We start from the raw sequence: 16483 nt of genomic DNA, 5'->3' as shown, positions 1-16483 counted from the left end.
GTGGGTCTCGGGGTACTGCCAAGCCCATGGTGCTGTCCCGTGGGAACTGCAGCTGGCTGTTGCTTTTGGTCTGAGCTGGTGTGATGCTCCTGCTGCCTGCCCACAAGTGTGGCTAACGATGGTGAAGCTGGAGCAATGTGTTGTTTTCATGGCAGCTTCCAATACCAAGGGAAAGATTAGAGGTTTTTCAAACAGAGGTTCAGATGATGCAGGGAAATTTTTTGTTGTTGTTGTTTTAATTTGAAAATCAGAAGTGTTGGATGTGTATAGAATTAAAGGGCGAAAGTATATGTGGCTGTTTTATTATTTTCCTAAAGGAGATAATAGTTGCTGAAAGTAACAGCTTGTATAAATATTCTTAAAAAGCAGGAAAAATGAGAGACAAGATATTTCGGGGTGTATTTTGGTGGGACATATGCTTTGCAATGTGCATTAGGCATGCATCAGTACCTGCCTAATGCACCCTGTCATGGATTATTGCTCTTGCTTAGATTGAACACTTGCCAAGTTCTTTCAAATGACAATGAGATGCTTTGTTCAGGCTGATGATTCGAATGCAGTTTGAAACTCCAGCATAGAGAGGTACTAGGCTACAGAGCATGTGCACCTCTTAATAAAATTGGACAACAGATACAAACAATAGGAAAACTAGCAGGTGCTTCTGTGTATGGATGAAAAAGAAAAAAAGGAAACACTTCTAGAATAATTATAATCTGGCAGAGGCTGCAGGAAAGACTTTTAAATAGACTTTTAACCATATAAACAGATCTTTTCAACAAACATTGCTAATCTCATTATTTTTCTATGAAGTCCTTGCTATGCAGATAAGACTTGTCCAACCTGTTACTCAGTACATGCTGTTGTGTAACTGGAAAACTCAAATTGGAAACCTTTTAATTTGTGTATGATGGGCTTGCTTCTGATTTCTATGAAAGCAGGAAAGAATTTAGCTCTTTAATGTTCTTTAATTTTTCTTAATCTGAGGTTAGTTATGGTACTGGCCTTTTCGTAGCACACTGACAGATCTGGTCAATTGTTTGGGAGGATTTACACAGTGAATATGTTTCACAAGAAAAATCATAGATTTGCTCACGTGCTTAAAAGGTTGCAGGGGATTAAAGACTCAGAAGGCAGAATTGCATTTATCTGTATTTCTGACACAGTTTCAAATGCTCGTATTTGTAAGTTTTGCTTCTGTTATGCATCACAGCAAATTAAATCACTGATAGCATTTGATGTGTATTTTATTATTTGAACAGCTTCAGGTTTGGAATCATGAAAGGTGCAAATTTGAAGGCTGATATTACAGTCTCCTTTACACCGGACTGTATTTGTATTGAGCTGTAGGGCTTCAGCAGTATATGTTGGCCCACAGCTGAGATGGTCAGAGGGCAGAAAGGAGGACCCTTCCAGCCATGCAGGAAATCTTAGGTGAAAGGCTCCTGGGCTCTGCAGCAGTGTCACTGCCAGTCTTGCAAGCTGTCTGACAGCATTTAGAACAAGCTGGGTGAAATTAGGCCCGTAAAAAACAAAGGGTTTTTGGAAGGGTTGAAGGGAACTGGCTTACATGCTTTACAATGGTATGGATGTTCCTGTTGCCTCAAGAAGAGGATTGGCAAAAGCCAAGTTGTGATGTATGTCCATGTACTAGTGTGTATCAGGCAAAGCAAGAGGAAGTAATGCTGAAACTGGTGCTCCACCTGTGTGACAGTGAAGGGGCTCTTGGTGGAGGAATGGTGCTAAGTTGAGCTGCCTGTGAAAGGAGAATGTGGCAATAGATGTAGTGGCACCTGGGGATGACATGGCAGTGTGACTGATGGATTGAGGAGCTGCTTGGCAGAGCATGGATAGCAGGCTCCTGTGGAAAACCAGTGACATGTTCACCTGGCTGGATGTACAGGGATTTCAGCTATGAGAGGAGAAGTATTGTGTGAGATGATGTTTAAAATGCAAACTCACAAAGCATCTGCTCATTAAACATTTCAGTTTTTCTTTTACTAACTATATATCTTGTTAAAATTCTTCTTTGATGTAGTGGAGAACAATAATATTGGAGGCTTTTAAAAAGCATTTAAGAAGTTCTATAAAATCAATGAAAAAAGGCACATCCACTTGAATAATTTTAATGTAGTCCTAAAGTAGAAAATTTGTGGAATTTGACTTCTTGCACCTGCAGTAAGCATTTCAGTGTACTCCCAAAAACTGAGGTAGTGAAATTTATAAGTAAAGATAGTAAAATTTATATTATAAGATTTGAATCCTTGATTAACTTCCAAAATGATTTCACATGGAAAATTAAACAGTGGTGTTTTTCTGAAATTTAACAGCTGATATCACCTGGATTTTTTTTTCTTCTGTGAGCTACTTTTTATCTTAACCCTTTTTACTGAGAGAGTTCTTTGAAAGGCTTATCTTTTTTATAAGAATCCTGTAGAAACTGTAACTGAGTTGAAGGGGACCATTGGACTCTGCTTTACTGAGTACTTCTCTGCTAGATCAGGAATAAAATGTTTGGTCACTTGGTGTGGAGGAACACATAAATGTGTGGAAAAAAATGAATTAAAATAGGTTTGGGAAATTAATGTTAAAGGTAAGAATTTTTTTTTCTTGATCCCTTAATTATTTGGCTCTTTTTCAAGCAGTACTAACTTGCAATAACATTTTTACCTAAACTCTCAGATCTCCAAAGTTTGCCAGTAAAGGATGTTCTTTTGAAGTATATTTTAAAGAAATAGAAACCTGTCTTCATCTTTAACAATGCTCTTTTTGTAGCGTACTACTGCGAATGCAGTCTTTTTGCTGTCTTTAAGCCTGCTACCAGTAAATTGATTGTACTCAACAACAATAACAACAAAAAGAGGTATTTCAAGGAAAAAGCAACTGAGCAGGTACGATAGGTTTTATGTAAGATAGAATGTAGGTTGTACCCTATCCATTTTCCCAGGCAAGCCTACTACAGTTCATCCCAGGTACTGGATTTCTGCCATTGAGATGAAAAATTGAGGCAGATGGGTACAGTGGGAGATTTCATGCACCGCTTCTCTGAAGAAGGCCTTCAGACTGATTGGGCAGCAGCTGATAACCACTCCTGACTATTCAAATATGCCTCGTCAGCAATAGAAACAGTAATATTTTGCTAGTGGTGGGTGAGTTGATAAAACATGTCGATGCAGCGAAAGGGTGCTCTGAAAGGCTTGCTGGTCACCACGTAGTAGTTAGCCTGTTTCTGTGCTCATATAACTGATTTTAAGAGCCATAACAGAAAGATTTGGCATAGAGATAATAGCTGAAGCAGTGCACTGAAGTGCAGAGGCTTGAGGATCTAGCCGGGCTTAACAAAACTTGAGTTTTGGCGCTCTTCCACTGACTTTACTTCAGTCACGTAATCTTCCTGAGCTGGGGTTTGTAAACCAATAGTTAAGTAATATTTATTTATGTGTCTCAGGCTGACTTAAGCAACCAGGAGAAATGCACGATGGTTTCATTGTGAGTGACATGTAGATAATTAAGAGGAAGAAACATTGTGGAAGGGGATAGTGCTGCAGGGCAGTCCATTCCCAAGTAGTGAGACTTGTTCCAGGTGCTTTTATCTTGGTGGAGAGCAGAAGGTGTCAAACTGAGTCTCTAATGGGTCTACTCACCTTTATTTTTCTTGCTGCCTGCCTGCTGTCTGAACACTGACTTATCCAAACAAATTGCCATTGTGCTGCTCCCCTCTATGCTTAGTTCATGGCAGTCACCAAATGCTTTACCTATGTTTTCATCAAGGGGAAAAAATCCACCTTGTAGCAAGCTCTCAGTGCTGCAGAAGCAGGGTATGTGCTGCTGGAAGACTTACTGCAGCAGCAGCTGGCACAGGGCTTGTTACCCTGCTGCCAGCATGCCTGTGCCTGCCCTGTGGAGAGTCAGGAATAATGCAAGGTTGCATTTTGCGGCTGAGGCACTGCGTGACTGCATCTGATTTTTGAAACTTTTGAGGGAATTGTGGGTGAGTCAGAGTCCCCAGTCTGCCAGAGCAGGATCTGCTCAGCAGGGAATGCCTCTTTGCCATACAAATGGGTTCTCAGACAAAGCCAGGATGTAGCATGCTGTCAGAGGGGATCTGTGTGTATCAGCTGAGCTTGACCAGATTGGTCCTGGGTCTGAGAGCTCTCTGTGGGAGCACCTCTGGAGGCACTTGGGGCTGTGTGAAAATGTTTGCTCAGCTGTGCAACAGAGGAGTGTATCTGTGTTAGTCTCAGACTGAAGCCTCCCATTTTGACACAGAGAGTGAAGTCTAGAATAACTCATTTTTCACTGTCACCACTGCAAAGTAAACCTAGTCATTCAAGCAAGTGTCTATCTGTGTCCTGTCAAAGCTAACTTTTTGATCCTTGCTGATGAAGTGAGAAGAGATGTGGATGGGCTCTTCTTGCCTGCAAAAACTGCTCATATGTAAGCTCAGACTTGTCACGGTTGAGTCAATGCAATCAAGGCTGCTTGGTGTGCAGCTGAGAGGGGACTCTCCAAACCTGGGGAACTCGTCCTGCATTCAGATTCCATCCTACACTGCACTTCCAGAGCTGCACCATCAGTGCTGCAGACAAGGGCCAGCAGCTTTGGATCTTTCTGTGCGTATCCAGTTACTGAAATAGCACTAGAGTTGTAGGTCTTTACTCACGTACCCCAAAAGACACACATGCATGCCTTCATGGCTGAAAGGCAGTCAGACTACTCACTTGGCTCAGGGAAATCTGGAGATGTGTGCCTGATAAATTAGACAGCTGTATACAGAACACTTTGCCTCTAAAAGGCAAAGTGGTCAGGATTTTTCATTGCACATACCTGGTGGTTTAAATTTTTCACATTTCCTCCTTTGCCTGCCACATCTAGAACAAACAAAGCCTTAAATTCAACTCCTTGTCAGCTTTCCCTGTAATTACACTTCACACAGTCACACCTTCTTAAAAGCCCTCGTAGTATATTTGCATTTAGATGGAGAAATGGCAGCTTTCCGGTTCTCTTCTAACTTAAACCTTTTCTAACAACATTCTATTAACGTCAAGGTACATGGGGAGGGGCTGAAAGCCCGAGTTTCTTTATACTTCATTTCTGCAGCATCAAAAGTGAAAAGACTACCATTTGGTTTGCTCAGGTGCTTCAGCTATGACAACATAGTTAAGTGCTGCATAATTGTCATGTTTTCCCACATTTCCAAGTTGCTGTTAAGTGAGGCTGGACATCAGCATGAGCTCCTGCTTTTTTGCTGGGAGCATCTTTCTGCTAACAGACTGTTTGCTGTATTCTGACCTCTCGGGGGTTTACCGCTTGGGGAGGGGGTCATTTGTGTTTCCTAGTCATCATGAGGCTTTCCTGTCTATAGCAATCAAAAGCCTGTTTAGTATGATATTGCTATATTGGCTTTTATTTACAACTAAGTAAAAGTTAGATTTTTAACATTTCAGTGAAGTCCAAGTCGTAAACTTTTCACTTGTTTGCCTTTTTTTGAGTGGGCATAAAAGTGCCTACTTTAAAGGCATAATGTAGACATGCTACTGTTAGTTATTTGCTTCTTTAGACAATTCTTTTTCCTCATTTGAGCCCTCCGTGGTTTGTGGCTGAGAAATCTTGGGGTGTGTTTTCAAGTGCATAGCTGTTTAGGGTTTTTAGGCAGAAGTCTGTGAAGGATTTGTCATGTTTGAAGAACATCTGAGAGTTCCCAATTCCTGCCAAAGTCGCTGGGCGCTGCAGAGGCTCAGTTCTTCTCAGGAAACGTTTGGGCTTATTTCTGGGAACTGCTTAAAGATGAAAGGCCTATTGATGCTGAAAGGAAGCAAAAACCTTTTAATGGCTGAGTAACGAATATAATTTTAAACTTGGCAGCAGTGGTAGGAAATAAGTAAGAATTTGAACCTAAAGATTACCATAGGAGAGGCTGAGTGAGAAGATGATTAATGTTACAAAAGTAGAGCTACCTTTTTTTTTTCTGGCAAAAGCTAACTTAGCTTTTACTTAAGCAAACTGGCAGTTCCCTTCTGGCTGTTGTAACATCTTAGCCTTCTCCATTTTTTTTTTGTGTAACCTACAGGTCTGTATATTTAAAACATGGGAAGAGGTGTATTCAGAATCATTTTTCCATATGCTTTGAAGGAAAGGTTGCAGCAGTGCTACATTTTCTTGGAACATTATTTGTGATGAAAAATATTTGACAGGAGATTTTTGACAACCATTGTGGATAAACAGGCAGGCTGTGAGGCCTTGATCTCTTGTTCAGTGGGTCTAATGCTGCTCTCATACCATCAATAATCAAGGCTGGAGAGACTCGATGAGTTAAAGGAGTTAGAAGCAGCATAATCTTGGCAAGCAAATTCCAATTCTTATTGCTTCAGTGTAAAGATGTTTATTTTTGGGAAGCATCTACCAAGGCTGATTGATGATGATCCAGAAAATAACTAACTGTACCATCTGTTGCACTTCTGCCCTATGTTTTTCTCCTATCATTTATGTATGTTCAATCTGTGTATCTTCTGCGAAATAGTGTTTGATGTGAAACAAATTAAAAAATTTAGCAAGTCACAACTTGACAATGTTTCCATAACAGAAAGGAAGGAAAGGTTGGGGCAACGCATTTTTGATGCTGTTTAGTATTAACTGGAATTTTGTCCTTTCATCTATTTGTCTTAGTCATTGTCAGATTCACTGTTAGAGCTGAATGCAGTTGCAATGCTCAGTAACCTTCTGTGCCATGCCATTATCCATGCATTTTCAAGCTGATAGGCTGAAAATTTAATCTTTGCAGATGTGTAGGCTGTATAAATTGGTGGCCATTCTTCTATGGAGACTTTAGGAACAGCAGAACTGGGGTGCTGCAGAGAGGCTGTTACGGGTGCATCCATGCGATTTCTGTTTAACTGGTTTTGGGGACGATGTGTCTTGCCTTAAACAAGAATACATCTCTGTCATGAGAAATGTTGATCAGCAGTTTCTCATGATAAAAAATGAATCAATTTTAATGACAAAACAGCTTCAATAAATTTGTGGTTTCCTGCAGTTGTACTCAAATATTCTCTCTGTGTTTCAGAGGAAAAGGTTCTGTGTGTTGAGAAGGAAGTGAGTTTGTTTGTGTATTTGCTTTTTAGCCTTTCTCCATCCCCCTTCCCTCCTCCTGGATAATTCCCTTTGGCAGCACTAGATCTTTGCAATTAAAACATATTTTTATTTTCATTTTGTTTTCATTTGGATAACATACAGGACAGGAGAGGCAAAATTTCTTCCTGCACCAGTCTTATTTTTTGAAAACATTGTCATGGGCTGGATTGTCACATAGTAGCATTTGGAACTCCATAGTAAGGACTGGTATGTCATTGAGTGGCTTCAGAGGACATTGGTATTTTCATGGCTTCTGTTACAGACCCAAGTGTGGGTGATGATGTGGGTCAGGGTGCATGCTTTGCTGAACTTCCTGAACCAAATTTCTTTATTACAGCCTAGGAGTATTTTACTGTTTCAGTCTGTAGCAAGGCACAATTTGGGGTTTGTTTTGTTTTTTGGGTTATGTTTGTTTTTTTTTTTTTGGTGTGGTGGCGATTTATGCATGTGTTCCCCAGCTCCCAGGCTCCCATGTGCTTGGTGTGTTGGTGCTAAGCCTTGAGGTCCAGTTTCCCAAGGCATTTTTGCATATCAGTAAGGAAGAGTTTGGGGGTGGTTTTCGTTTTGAGGTTTTTGGAGATCCCATTCTAGGAAAGCCTAAATATCAAAGCTGCTAGTCTGGAGAGGTTCCTGAAGAACAGGAGCTGGGGTTTGCCCTGCAGCATTGGCAGCAGGGGAGTTGGGGCTCTGTCTGTCCCTGCACAAGGGACAGCTCGCTGGAGCTGGGCAGGCAGTATCTCTGCATGGGTTTCCTCTGCTGGCACCTGGCTGGTCATGGAGACCTCGTCTCCTCTTGGCACAGGTCCCTGCAGGGGCCTGAGCTGACCATGGTTCTCCAAGGCTTTCTGCCTGGCTTCCTAACTCTGACCTTAAGGTAGCTGTTCAGTGTTACGAGTTACACGGTAGCCCAGGATTTCAAAATCTTTGAAGAGCATGTTGACAAATGCCCTCAATGGCCAGGTTAATGGTGGGCAGGCATGGTGTTTCCACAGTTGTTGAGAGTAGGGTATTGACAGGCTTATATAAAGAAGTGGACATTTCAGTAGACAGCAGATTCTTCTGCTCTGAATTCGGAACGCCATCTAGTGCAATACAACCAATCTTTTAAAAAGATTGAGTCTCAAGCATGAGATGAGACGGCATGCATGGGAACATGGCACCTACATGATAAAATGGAATTGAAATGAGTTTTAGCTCTTGATTTCAAGTAGTTTAAGGTCTTGTCTGTAAATTAAGGGAGGGAGGGCTGCTGATCTCAACTCCATGATCAAGTAAGTAGCTACGCAGTGTTTCTTCCCTCATTGTTCTGCTTTTAGAACTGCAGCTCCTTCTGTTCAATGAAGCTGGAGGAAACTATGGAACAAAAAAAAAATTGATCCAACTCACACAGGGAGGCAGAGGGTGGATGACGAACCTGAACAGGAAAGGGGAGGGGAATGACCCCTCTCCTGGCTGCAGGGGCAGCCAGCTGTGCATGGTCAGCAGCCTGGGCCACTAGTCAACGTGAGGGCATGAGGTGGTCTGCAGTGGTACCAAGGCATGACTAACCTTGCCAAGCAGTGCCCTGTAGTCCTGTACGTGTGTGAGCACCTGTGTCCACCAGGCTGCTCTGGAACAGGCACCTTCATCTTCACTTAAACCTGCAGGAACTGGCATTATGGCAAAAAAGTGGTGTCCCTTCCCTGCCCCTCTGTCCCTCCCTTCTCTCTCTCTTCACACACTCTTTAGAAAGGATTTATTTCTAGGAAGACAGCTTGGGGTCAAGGAAGGTTCAGGGAAAGAAAAGGCCTTTAGAGATATTACAGCTGCTGTTTTTGCAGCAAGAGACATGCAAGTTGTTTTACATGCAGTGTTGAGGTATGTATAGGAAACATGGCTACTTCTCATTGTTAGTATTATCGTTACAAGAGACTCAAGTGGTTTAGTTTTCCTTTTATTTGAATGTGATCAGAACAGAACCCCTGAGCTAAACAGCTTGATCACTCTGAATCTGGATGCTCACCAGCCTAGAAACAGACAGATATCCATAATCCACATGGACGTAGGACAGTGTTCAAGTAGAAGGCAATTTTCAGGGTTATAATATGTGGCCTGGCTTTGACTTAAAAAAATGCATTCACTTAAAAAATCTTTTGCAAGCATACAGTATCAGATACAGCCAAGATTGCTTCTAGTTTGCCTTATAATTCCTCCTAAGTTTTTGTCTTCTGTGGTTGGCATCTCCCAAACCTGACTGCACACAGTTTTCCTGGCACACACAGGGCAACTGACCTACTAACTGCTTAGAGATAGGAAATTGCACACATGCAAAATGACATCCGATGCAGAGAGGAAATGCTTCTATTACATAGTTTGTAACAGAAGGATTATGTATATTGACTGAAGCAATGGTCTTTGATTCCTGTTTGAGATTTTTTGGTGTTTGTTTGGCTTGGTTTAGTTTTGTTTGGTTTTGTTTTTTAAAAATTTGTTTTATTGTAAATTTTTTAAATTGCTTGCATTGTTTGCAGAAGTGGGTACACATAGATCTTACTGGATACGTCTGTTTTGCTGTATTTGGAAACAGTTCAGCATTAGCAAAGTTGGAAACTATGTTAAACGTGAACAATCTAACCCATGAATATGTTTTTCTGTTTTAGTGGTACAAGTACATCCTTGCTGCTGTTCCATATATAGAAATTTATCCTCAGACAGCATCATTTTCCAGAGCTCCCACTGATCGGGAAACCCCCTCTGCAGCAGTCAGACCTCTTGGTTAACTGCTACAGCAAAGCCAGTCCTCTGCCTATCCTTTAGGGATGATCAAATTTTCAGGAGCTGATTACTGGTGTAGTATTTGAGAAAATATCACTGGTGGGGAAGTCAAGGTTCTTCACTTGCAAACTCAGGCACTTGAGAAGTTGAGTGTATGAAGAAGAATATTAGAATTGTGCATATACATTAGACTGTGCAGTGGAGTAGACATAAGAGACAAGGGAGATGCCTGTGTGCTTTTTCTTCCCCAGTGTCTATAAAGACCAGAACAAGTGATTCCTGTAGTTTGCAGTAGTACTTTACAGATAAGATGTAGTTGAAAGGATCTGGTTTTCCATGAAGTCATTCTGCTGTGTGTGTGATGTGGCTTTATGGGTGCCGGTGGAATTGAGTGCATGCAGATGTGGCTGAGGAGGAACAGGAGGTTTAACCTTGTGTCTTCTGAATTTCTGAGACCTTCTTTCTAAATAAGTTTACATGATTGTTTTAAATGCAACTACATGGTTTTCCAGGAATGCAGCTTTCCAGATGTCCATGTAAAATAGAGAATGAGTTTTTGAGCCTATACATTGCCAAGTTGTATCGCCTTGTTTTTTGCCTAGTAGGCAAAGCTCAATCTTTCAAAGCGGCAACACCTTCAAAATAGCGGATTCTCTTTTACTCTTGGGTGACAAGTTGGGGTAAAAGTCTGAAGGAAAACAAGAATGGTAGTTTTTCACATCAATCACTGCAAGTGGATCTATTTGCCAGCTCATGTGCTTATGACCCCTGTTGACTGCTTCTCAATTTGTTTCACGATTAAATGGGTTTTTCTCTTCCCACTCTTCTTGAAGGATGGTATCAAGAGAAGAAATCAATGAGAAGGATGCATGCTATACCTTGTGTGTCACATTACTATATTGTGCAGCAAATACTTGACGTAACTGATTTCTTAGCTGTAACCACTCTGTGAATTACAAAATTACTTTCATTCTGGACATATACTGTTGTCTGAACAAAGCAGACAGTTGTTGATAACACGAGTGTACAGTGTTAGTCATCCTTTCTTTCTCTTCTTCCTAAAGCTTGTGCAATGAGGACAGAAACTTGCTGCGTATTCGAGAGAGAGAGAGACGGAGTCAGGAGGTTCTAGAGAAGAAAGACCAGTTCTCAAAGAAGACTCCCCTCTTTGCAGAACCCTACAAGGTAATAGTACGGGGATATGGGTAGAAGGAGAGGAGGAAGAAGGGTTGGGGGGAAGAGGAGAGCTGTGGCTTCTGTGTGGGATGTAGCAGACTCGAGCATTGTACCTGCATCTTCCCATCTGCTTAGCTTTGGTTCATCAGAGTATGTGCTTAAATCTCTGTTGGCTGTGCAACAGCACTATTGACTTCGGGTTGGCCTCCTTTGAGGGAGAGTGCTCAGGAGCAGCTTGGCTGCCTGTCTGTCTTCAGATGTGCTTATAAAATATGGATCTGATGTTGGTGTTCCTGAAGGCTATAGGTGCACCTGCAAGCTTGGCTTGAAATAACTGATAAAGGCTACAGGAGTCCCATTTGCTTTGGAGCGATTTACAGGATCAAGATGAGCTTACCTAACTTCACTCATGGTGATGTGTGGTGATTAAGTTAAGATCCTGAAGAACTGTCTCTTTTTGAGCTGGATCTTGTGGGCTATTTTTGAAATTTCCATCTCTTTGTTCTTCTGTTGCAGACTAATAAAGAAGATGAGTTGTCAAGCCGAATTCAGAACATGCTGGGCAATTATGAGGAGGTCAAGGAGTTCATGAGCAACAAATCCTGTCAGAATCTCATAGGAATTCCAAAAAGTGTTGCTCCTCTGATCCCACCAGGACAACCTGATTGCCCATACTTTCCTGGAAAGACCAGCCATACATTACCATCTTCATTCCAGCACCTGCCCAGCCATCCACCCGTGGGACCTATGGTTATAGCACCTCGTCCTCCAAACCACTCCATTCACTACCAAAAGGCACAATCAGGAACACAACTGGCTTCAGGTTTTCACACCAAGAGTCACAGCTTATCAAACAGTGGGAGCCAAGGTCAAGGATGCAATCGGGGTGGCCGGGAAAGTCAGGCAGGTTTTCAGCACAGTCAGAATGACAAGCCTGGGGATGGTGAAGGTCATGCTCATGAACTGCAGGCCTCCCCTTTGCCACTTTCCCCATTACTGCCATGTTTGTTGTCTTCTCCAGTGGCACCCCTGTCACCTCTACATTCCAGCCAGCATATCAATTCCAGGTCACAGAACAGCAGCAAAAGTCATGGGCCGACCTACAGTCAAACCAAATCATTTCAGGACCTAGTGACAGGATCACAGGAGAAGGAAAGTCAGGACAGCTCAGCTGTTAGCTTGACCAGCACCACTCAGCCTTCCTCTCAGACTTTTCCACCATCTTTGACATCAAAAGCCAGTGCAATGCAGCAGAAACCAACTGCCTATGTCAGACCCATGGATGGCCAAGATCAGGCACCATTTGAATCCCTGGAACTCAAACCTCTCATGGAGGAATACCATGAAGGACCTAATGAAGATCTCTTGGATTTGAAGGCAAAAGTCATAGCTGAATTATCCAAATTGGAAACCCCTTCTGAGCCCAAGAAAGAACCCAATGAAGATATCTCAGATTTGAAGGCAAAAGCCAAAGCTGAACAATCCAAATTGGAGACCCCTTCAGAGCCCGTAGAGGTAAGTACAGTGGTTGAAGGTTTCTGTTGCTGGCAGGATAAGTTCATCTCTGGGAGAACAGGTCATAAAATAGCAGCAACTGCCAGAAGCAATGACATCTGTACATACACAACCCTCTTTAGAAGCTGCATCTTGAGGTTGGCTTTTGATGACCTGGGTGAGATACCATCCTGTTTGGATGGTGGGAACACAATGCTTTCCATCATTCTTCGGTGGTTTTGTCAGTGAGGCTGCAGCAGGTTTTATGGTTTGAGAGATGCTTCTGTGGTTATTGTTTGCATATAAGGCTTGTTGAAAAAGAAGGGGGAAATGATGCAGTGGGAAGGTCAAGTGGTGATGCAGTTAGTACATGAAGAGTGTCAGTACTCAGTCTGAGTGCTGGTGGGTGGAGGCCCCAAATCCTCACTGAATATTGGGACAGCAGACTGTGCAATGAGTTCTGCAGTCACCTGGGACTGTGAACACCACATGATTCTCCTCAGTAAGTTTGTAAGATTTCATCAGTAGATCCACAGGAAAGTATGAATTGCTCTTTTCCAGGTTGAGCCATTTCAGTTGGTACAGCAAGGCTGAGGACAGGGTTTGCAGATCAACACATGCAGTTCAGAACAAACACAACACTCTTGGTGCTGTACTATTTAAATGTCCTTCACAGAGCGAAGAAAACTTTGGAGAAGATGCTTGCTTGCTTGCTTTGTTTTTTTTTTTTTTTTTTTATCTTGAGTTGATTAGAGATCATGTGCAGTGAGTGGCAAAGACTGGCACAGCTGAGCTGCGTTCCATTAGTCTGCTATAGCTTTCACTTGAGAGAAAAAGGAAAGGACAGTGGATAGAGTGGTTGGGAAGGCTTTTCTGAAGATTTCTGAAAGCATCTGTCACCTACATTCCTATGTTTGGGCCCTGCTGGGAACACCAGTAGTTTCACTAGAAGCAGGTATATTGTTTAGGAGACTATTAGGAGACATGAGGGGAAAGGGATGTCTGAAATTATAATGCCTTCTTAACCAGAAAGTTAAAATGTGCTTCTTTTCTTTATACTGAGTTTGATACAGCAAGATTCCTTATTGTACTTGTAACGGGGTGAGTTCGAAAGGATGCCGAGACTGAAAACCAAGACACTGCTGAGAGCTTAGCAATAAACCCAATATTTATTACAAAAGTGGCCAAGTAAATGGGAACCCGAGAGACAGGAAAGGAGAGGAGTGAACTAAGCCCTCAGTGAAACCCTCACTCACCCAGGTGTGTTTTACAAGGTTGTCTTACTGACTCCAGAATAACCAGAATTCCCCATAGCAGAGGCTTCAGCCTCGGAGGGTCAGCAGGCTCACAAAGATAGCAGGCATCCCCGCAGAAGGCAACATTGTCCTTCATGTGAAGCTTGAGAGCCCTGAGCACGAGCCACCTGCATTTTTCATCCAATTAGCCGGTGACGTCTCCCTGGGCCGGTGTGGCAACACCACCCAGCCAGAGGCCTTCGGTCCCTCCCCCGTTATGTGAGTGTAGCCCTTCAGCGCACGCATGAGAACTTTAGAACTCTCCTTTCACATGCGCTTGTTTCACTCAAGGGGTCTTATCTGTTTGGTTCTGGGGGCTTTACTTCATCTTCTCTTCAGTTTCTCCTTCAAATGTCCTCTACAGGCAATGAGCCAATCACAGAACATCAATTAAAACAGTTTATACAAGAAACTGTCTCTCCAAGGATGAAGCTCCCGTTTATCAGTGAACTTGGCAGGCAAAGAACAAAACTTTTGCAGGTGGCTGGACCAAACAGACCAAAAAATATCAACAATCCCTGATACAGTACTCCATCTGCTTTTGCTGACCCCAAGACCACCTCTCTGATTTGTCCTGTGTGATGAAGGCAGAAGCCTTGATTGCTAAAGTAGTGGAGGGGAGAAGCGGTGTAGATGTTCATATGCTGTCCAGCAAACACAGCTCTTTTTCCTGTGCCCTTTGAAGCCCAGTTTGAGCTGTGCCAGTGGACCAGTACACTGATCCTGCCTGCCTTGTGGCTTGGCCTCCCGTGAGCTCAAGGGCACTTGGTTCCCTGATATGTTTTGGCGTTTTACTGTGCTCATCCTTCAGCACTGAGATTATTGCTAGGCCCTATGGGATATGGGATCCCATAGTGCTGACCTAAAGCAGGTGGGCGAGGAGAGCTACAGAGATAGTTTTCAAATTGTATTTTGCTGCCTTTATAATGAAAAAAAAAGAGTGTGGGTGAAGTCTGCTTTTTATGGACAAGGGTATGGATCAGCTACAAATGCCTGTAGGCAATATCCTGTGGAAAATGAGAGTAAACTATCAAAACTACATAGTTGAGAAGTTGTTAAATTTTTTTTCACGCTGAGAGATTTTACTTGCTTCCAAATAGGTTTGTCATTGCACACCAAACCTCAAAACAGGAAGTTCACTGAGGTCTGCATTTCCTTATTTGCCTGACTAGATATTTTACTCCTGGGGGAGAAGTGAACCAGTGCAGGACATCATCTTCTGCATTATCTTATTGTCTCATCTGCATTATTGTACGTGTCTCTTTTTGCATCCCCATACTTCTCCTGTCATCTCATGTATCTCTGATTTAACATGAATTTCATTAGGGTGATATTAGCTATGATGCTGTGTGCTGAATGAAACTTCTTTCTCACTTTCCATTGAGCACATGAGTCTGAGGCCAAATGCCCATGAAAATCCTACAGCTGCCAGTGGATGAGTAGCAATTACTGATGTTCCTTCTGTTAGATCTGTGGCAAAGTAAGAACACAATAAGAAGGGAATTGAAGATAATACAAAAAAAAGTTTTTGCACAAACCAGGACCCTGTTTTTAAATTATATGCCTAGTCCATTTTGAAGCAGATAGATGAACCTTTTTGTGGATATGCTGAATGATACTCCTTTGATCTAGGGATCTTTAGGCTGTGGCCCCTGACAGTTTTCAGTGCATAGGCATTTTGGATAATGGCTCTGTAAGCCCGTGTGAAAAATTCATTACTTCATTTTCTACTTATTTCAGTCTTTTCATTGTCACATTTGCTTACTTCTCTTTGATCTCAATGATTAACATCTGTTTGATTATACAGTCCTCCAGTGCTGAAGCTTAGAGACGGAGGAGGAAGAAACAGTGAGGTTGCAGCCCTGGCTGCATGTCCTGTGTGGGTTCAGGGGTGGTGACTGGGGAGCAGGGCTGGGCTGGTTTGCTTCTAGGAAGCATCCTGTGAGGGCTGCTGCACACAGGTGAAGGCTTCACCCAAAGAAAGAATCTTGGGAAAGCTGATTAGGGGTCCTTTGGCTGAAAGGTTGTCCTGTTTAGTTTTTGGTGAAACAGAAGCTGCAGGGAGGCTCCTGCTCTGCAATGACCCTGACGGTGAATAGGTCTAGACTAGCAGAAATTCTGCTGTTCTTCCCTCTTCCTCCCAGCAACTGGGAGCATGGCTTTACACATTTTATTTAGACTGCTTGGCCCCAGTTTACTGAACAGCCACATGCCAAATATGGTTCTTCCCATGATCTCCCTTGACATGACTTGAGAAAGCCATTTCCTCAACCATGTATATGTTGGCTAATTGAATTTCTGAGGCTTGCAACTGTGAATACATTATGGACAACTTCTGCTCATGGGAACACTGAAATGTTAAGCCTTCTAGCCCAAATAGTCATGCAGTTCCACGCCAGAGTGAATTAATCCACAACGGATAACCATGCAGTGACTCACGTCACATTTGCATAAAGAAACAGTTCTTTTCTCTCTTTCCCAAATCAAAACCTTCACTTTCAAATGTCGTCCCCATCTCTTTAAGGCATTTTTCCAAATTTATTGTGAATCTTAAAAATATAGCACACACAAAGAAGCTTACATGTATCCCTTCTCTTCATGTGCCAGGTTTTACCTCTTCCCCCAGCACCTAAACA

The 16483-nt window shown here is 42.5% G+C and overlaps 1 protein-coding gene across 1 annotated transcript in view; it reads left to right on the top strand.

Annotated features, from left to right (window-relative positions):
* Positions 1–16483, top strand: part of AFF1 (AF4/FMR2 family member 1) — a 69024-nt gene that overhangs the window by 13264 nt on the left and 39277 nt on the right. Inside the window, exons 2-3 of the mRNA XM_027887257.1 lie at positions 10947–11067; positions 11575–12573. Coding sequence (XP_027743058.1) covers positions 10947–11067; positions 11575–12573 — 1120 coding nt within the window. The remainder of the gene's footprint in view (positions 1–10946; positions 11068–11574; positions 12574–16483) is intronic.

Source organism: Empidonax traillii, unplaced genomic scaffold, assembly GCF_003031625.1.
Source record: "Empidonax traillii isolate 1590-97213 ecotype Southwest subspecies unplaced genomic scaffold, ASM303162v1 scaffold205:size1172791, whole genome shotgun sequence".
Classification (NCBI taxonomy): domain Eukaryota; kingdom Metazoa; phylum Chordata; class Aves; order Passeriformes; family Tyrannidae; genus Empidonax; species Empidonax traillii.
Note: the sequence above shows the minus strand (reverse complement) of the source record. Positions and strands in the feature narration are given on the sequence as shown.